At 40.9% G+C, this 6,472-nt stretch overlaps 1 protein-coding gene across 4 annotated transcripts in view; it reads right to left on the bottom strand.

Moving 5' to 3' along the window:
- Positions 1-271: 271 nt before the first annotated feature.
- usp12b (ubiquitin specific peptidase 12b) overlaps positions 272-6,472 on the bottom strand; it is a 29,099-nt gene continuing 22,898 nt past the window's right edge. For 3 of the 4 annotated variants that reach the window (XM_047385517.1, XM_047385515.1, XM_047385518.1), the window contains one exon: positions 272-4,519. In XM_047385517.1, coding sequence (XP_047241473.1) covers positions 4,418-4,519 — 102 coding nt within the window. In that variant the 3' untranslated portion in view covers positions 272-4,417. The remainder of the gene's footprint in view (positions 4,520-6,472) is intronic. The other variant, XR_007041328.1, reaches the window with a different exon arrangement.

Genomic DNA, 6,472 nt, shown 5'->3' with positions numbered 1-6,472 from the left:
CATTCTCAGGATGGTATGTGGTAAAACCTCTCAAGGAAAGGCGGATCAGCTTAATGACTTCGCCATCGCCAACAAAAAGTCTGGATCTCAACCGAGTTGGAAATGCATCGTGGAAATTCTGAAGTGTGTGGGAAGGCTCCATCCTGCACAGCTTATCTGAAAGTTGTACCCTGACTAATAAAGAAAAAATGGTTTTTCATAAGGGAATCTGTCTCAGAAAATTCATGCGGACAGGAAAATCTGCAGCAAAGGAACAAGTTGGAAAACCATGTCCACTTGATAAGTGTCATTTAATTTTACTGAGATACAACTCTGTTAAAACCAACAGCAGTCCAACTTCAACAGATCAATCTCCCTGCTTTGGTAGAAATCAGGTTAAGTACAGCAAAAGAAAACCAAAGAGACCCAACAGCATGACATGCTGCTGCTGATTGCGTACAAATAAATCATTACTGCAAGGCTGTGTTCAATATAACAGCAGCAGAGGTCATTCACCCTGTGAATAAACATGAGTCAAACAAGTGGTCCCAATTTAAAATGTTGTACATGCTTGTTTTAGATTACTAAATAAATTGGTAATCTTAGAGATTGCTCAGAAAAACAGCCCAGAAAGTTGATTTGTTAGGATGAACATGTCAAGTGAAGCGAAAACATGATGGTGCAGGCATCATGCTGTGGGAATACTTCTTAGACCACGTTGCTGGGTCTATTTATTGCATAGCAGGGATAATGGATCGGTTTAAATACATCAAAATACTTGAAAAAATGTTGTCTTTTTTGCTCCAAAACTAAACTATACACTCTCCAATGTAGCGATTCCATTTAGCATGTGTCTTAAAGTGTGACCTCAATACCTTTTAAATAAAATAAAAATAAACACTTCTTTTTTTTTCCAGAATCTTTTATGTTGTTCAGAACAGATTTTCCTTCCAACAAATACATTCCAACACATTTCGGAAAAAGGAGATCCTTTGGTTGTTTAGGTGTTTTTCAGTGCGGCGAGTCGTCGGCTCCCAGAGCTGTTCCTCTCTTAGCACCGGGCCTTCTTCTCCACACTTAACGCTGACCCTCGCTTCTCAAGCCAGCCAGCCTGCCGAATATTTTAAGCAAGCACCTATTTATATCCCAGTCATAATATTAATATCTGTATTTATGTACACATCAACATCTCAAATTAAACTCCCAAAAGTAGACTGGAGAAAATCAGCAAATTGTATAAAAAAAAAAAAAAAACATTAAAAACTAAAGTTAACATACATTCATAATAATAATATTACAAATATGGTTTAAATAAAAAAATAAAAGCCTCGTCAGAAATTACGTTTGAAAACAATTCATAACAATCAACTCAATCTGTGAACTTTTCTCCCAGTCGCGCTTTTGTGCTTTTTGGTTCAGCTTTCAGAAAGCCGAACAGGAACCTCACCGGGTATGTGTGAAAGTCAGTCCAGAGTTTCTCCTTAAAGTCTTCATTTTAAGATTAACTGTACTGCCAGAAGTCCGCAAATTTGTTGGAACTGGTGAAAAACGAAGCAACTACCCCCCACCCAAACGTTTTACCACAACCTTCTTCAGTACGTTTAAGAGCAGCAGAGGCATGGAGAGGAAGTAGTGTTGTCTTTTCAGGTCTCTAACCTTTGAAAGACGTGCTTGAGGGGGTGATTTTAAAACCTTTTGTGATTAAAGGTTGGCAAAAGTAGGCACGTCCAAACACCTTCATTATGCCTGCCATGTCAGAGGAAGTGAGAACATTCAGAAGTAAAACGTGGACTTATAAACATCTTAGATTCTAAAGATGGCAGGTTTCCATTAACGCTCCAGCACCTGGACCTCCCTTATGAAGAGGGAGTGGGCCGAGCGCGCCGGTTAATGTGCTTGACATTGTAACAGGTAGCTGGAAAAACGCAGACATGTTAGTGATGAATGAAAACCTCTGTTGGAAGAGGTGCATTGTCTGCCACTGATCAAATACAAGTAAATATATGAGGTTTGCAATTTGAACGACGTTCAATGTCTACCACTGACCTATTGGGGGAAGCTATGTGCCTGAGCAGTACCTAGACTGCTTTAAATACTCTTATCAGTAGAAGAGCTGAATGGAAATGTGGTGTAACATTCATGTTATGAAGTGGTTGGTAAAAATCACAGAGCTTCCTCAAGAGAAGCCAACAAATGAGCCTAGTCTCCTATTCTGGGCTAGAAAACGCTTCCCCAAAACCAAGGATATGACGGAAAGGTCCTTTTCCCTGCAGGGTAGGACTACACAGAGGAACGCACTGATGGAAGATCTAAACATATATCTAAAGGTCGACACCATCAAACCTTTTTATAGCCCTGAAGAAACCGGGTTTTCCCTCATTTCTAATGTTTGATCTGTAACACAGATGGGTGTTTAATATTCCAACAGACACACTAATTCCTGTGGCTTGTTGCCAGCAAGTGTTTCCAAATAAAGTTACATTAAAAGAGTCAAAGGTGGCACTCCTTTTGGTACAGCAAGTCATGATATTGTGTATTTCATGAACAAAAAAATGTTTGAATAGCTAGCTTTGTCTTTTCGCTCAGGGGTCACTTATTTATGTTATTTTCTAAGACCTTTAGAATACATTCCTTTTTTATGCATTTTGTTTGTAATTCCCCGTTTAGAGCCAGCTGACTGTGCCAATGCCACGTTAACAATTTAAATATGTCAGAATAAATTTGAATTCTAGCTCAAATTAGTTGATAGTTATGTTACATAAACACATTTCTTATAGAATATAAGTTGATTATAGAAAATTACTTAAAATTGGGTATGAAACTCCCCTAAAAATGCACACAGGGCCCGAAAACATCCTGTGGCAGATGGCTTCCTGATGGAATGACCAGCATCTTCTCTTTTACAAAGAGGAAAAAAGGTTATGGCATCATCCAGCTCATGTACACAGCTGACTGACAGCACAGAGCAACGTGTGGGTGGAGGGAAAGTTCCCTAGAGACCTTTCACCTCATGGAGAGGAGTTTAAACCACACGGACATTTATAATAGAATGGTTTGGAGAAGGAGATCATGAGGAAAGTCAGCTGGATCAAACTGTAGAGACAAAAAAAAAAAAAAAGGGAAGATGTGCTCTGCTGCAGCCTCACTGGGAGCTACCATTTCTGACCGCGAGGTGTCAAGGAAGAGATCCGTCTGATGCCCAGAGCTGCAGCTGGTCAAGCAACGCTTGAGCGGATATCCAACAGAATCTGGCTAAAGCTGACATCTAGAACTGACCGTGGTGAGAAGCATCGGTCTTTCTGTCCGTCGCTTTCTATAAATAGATTGAAACTGGATATTCTAGAACTTGATCAAGAAAAAAAAGTCAGCCTGTGTTTTCTAAACTTGCTCTTCCTTCAGTCTCCTTTCGTACGTTTTTCTCCACTATGGCACCAGACACGGCTCCTAATGGCTCCACTTCATAACCAACCTTTGAGCCTCAGTCCACTTCAACAGGATAGCTTTCAGAGGTTGCTACTGTAAGACTCATCACTAGTCTTGATACTCAAAACCAAAAAGAAAAACTGCAGCTTCATTAAAAAAACATTGTTCTGTTCCTAAAACCAGGAACAAGCAGAAAAACAATATTAAACTGATAAAACACTGACAAGGATAAATTATAGATACTGCAAACTGAATATTTGGTCGGTTTACTTCACTTGTTTGAATATTTAAAATACAGGTAGATTTTTTTGTTCTTTCATAATAAAAATGGAGCTGTGTTCATCAGATGGAGATGTATTCCCACCCCTCCAGTGGCTGCCTTGCTTCAGATACTCTGACTTTAGTGCTGTACGCTGCTGGCACCAAATCACCCTTTACAAACACTACAAAACTGCTCCTTCACACAGTGCTCAGCTTACACATTCAGCCTCCAACCCTACATGAGATGTCAGAGGGTCAGAGGTGACTGGCCGGACATCTTACAGTGCTGTCGGATCGTCACCTCTTGGCTGGTGAACACAGAAAGGCTGTATTCAAGCTTTCCCACCACTGTAGGGGAAACTAATGTAGCAAGGTATAATATGCAGGCAGAAAATGCTGTGAAATTGAGGCTACTTCATCTGTAGCCTCTGCCTTTAATAACACACACACGATCACATCAGCCTCATTGGAAAGCAGGACGGTTCCCATCCTGGTGCCACAGTGCAAAGCGAGTGTCGGAGAGTGGGCTTTTTTTTGTATATTAAGGTGCTTGTTGCAGTGTGGTCTCAAAGGATTTGGAATCCTGGAGGCTGGCATGCAACCGGCACGCGCCTCAACCCGTCCCCAGTGGTGCTCCAGGGTCAAAGCTCCGCCTGCAGGGAATAAAGCCCGGATTACTTGTGTGAGCGTACTGGAGGCAGCTGGCGGCTGTCTGCCAACTGGACAGTCTGCTGGGGATTCACCGCTGCCTGCTTCAGTCTCTGGACTGGTAGAACAGGATGTATCCCGACTCGGAGTTCTTGGAAATGTCAGACGTCAGGCCGTAGAACTCCTCGATCGCCTGTGCATCAATTTTCTGAAAGAGAGGATCACTGGGTTAGTTAGACACATTCAGGGCTCTCAGGTTGTTCCCCAGATGTTCAGAAAGGAGCCCTCTAACATCTCTGGGAAAATATTTGACTTTCACACAGGAAGGCTTTATGGCAGCAAAAACGGATAATGTCCAAACCCTTTGCACATCAGCTGGAAGCAGAACAGTTTGTTACACTATGCCGCTATTAAACGAGGCAGCTGGACTTTATTGCATATTTGTCCCAAGCACCGGGGACTAACTGACTAATTCAATCACAATCTGTGACTCTTATCAGTAGAGAACGTATCTTCTCACACAGCCTCTCCTCTCCTCTCCTCTCCTTCTCCTGGTAACACACAGCCACTCATTCTGGGCTGATCGTGATCATTAACATCAAACTAAGAAACCGAGGAAAGGTCTTTTCTAACCAAAGCTCCATATCTGTGGTCAAGTGATTGTTTTTTTTACATATCATAGGGACTTTGGCAGATCCTATGATATGTGTTTGGTTGGTCTGTCTATGATCTACACTAAAGGTCTCACTTATGCTTCAGAATTGATTGTGAAGGAAAAGTAGCTTCAAAGGCCCACTCAGACCAGATGTCTGAGTGGACCTCCTTCCATGTAGTGGAAAAATACCGCTGGTGCTGATGGGATCAGTTTCTAACAGCAGTCCCTTAAGAGTGCTTCCCTCTGTGATATTCACTCTATACTCAAACTGGACAGTGACGTGTCCCAGACCTTTAATAAAGCAGATTACCGATGCTTTGAACTGTTTCTGCAGGGGGATTCAGCCGAACCGAGCGCTGAACTGAAGCTCTACCCCAGACCAAAAGGGTTTCACAGCATTTGTTGTAACTCATTCACATTAGCATTTAACTTGCTCTGCGTAGCATGGGTCCCAGCGTCACATCTGAACAGTCAAAGCTCACATGCAGTCGGCGAAGTCTCACAGCTCATTCATCAACATCGGGGCGGACATCAGACAAGTGGATGCAAGCACAAACTCAGAAAAAAATGATGAGATTTACATTGGAAACAGCGATCAAAATGAACTCCATTATACTTAGGTTCTGGTCCGTTCTGGTTTCTGCCCCGGAGAAGAAAAGTTGGTTTCACAAAAACTAAAAATTTGGCCCCATTTCTTCAGAAAAATGTTAAATACCGAGGGGTTGTGCCGACACAAACAGTTACAGTCATACTTTTCATGTTCCTATTAATAACAGCAATCCATATAACAGAAATATTTATGATTTAACAGCTATTGCACAAACACTCCTCTATGTATTGCTCCATGTATGTATTTATATCTTTATTGTTCCATTTTTATCAGTTTCTCTCCATCGGTCTAGCTTCATTTATCTATCTGTCTTCATCCATCTATATATTAGTGCTGGGCAACTATTAAAATTCTTAATCAGGATTTATTGCACTGTTTTGGGCAAAATTCAGTAAAGAATTCAAAAGTTGTGTATTTTGGACTTTAAACGTGCTACTATATGAACAAAAAGTGCAATAAAATTTGCTTTGCAAACACGTCCGAAAAATAAGATGGTCATTAATCTGCAATATTCTGAAGTGAATACACATTTCTTATGGTTTAACAGTTAATCAGACGTTTAACAGTTGAATAAGGACCCATAGCAAATGAATAAAGTCTGAACACTGAGACTCTTTACAGTCTCTGATATTCAGTTTGAGTTCGTTTGTTCACTTTCTCCTGATCCCCGTGTGTTTAACATGAAAATGACAGAGAGAATAAGGAGCTATATTTTATTTTGAAATCCTGCCTTCGTCCCTGTCAGGACCATTCAAAGACTGGCTCGTTTATACAGCGCATTTACAGAAACTCTTAAGTTGAATCCAATACCTTTTTTAATACACTCCTAATTTTTTTTTTATTAAACATGACTTTTTGCTGCAACTGTAGTGGCAACCTTTCCAATCTCAGTTGGG

This window comes from Girardinichthys multiradiatus, chromosome 14, assembly GCF_021462225.1.
Source record: "Girardinichthys multiradiatus isolate DD_20200921_A chromosome 14, DD_fGirMul_XY1, whole genome shotgun sequence".
Classification (NCBI taxonomy): domain Eukaryota; kingdom Metazoa; phylum Chordata; class Actinopteri; order Cyprinodontiformes; family Goodeidae; genus Girardinichthys; species Girardinichthys multiradiatus.
This window is presented reverse-complemented; position numbering and strand designations above follow the sequence as displayed.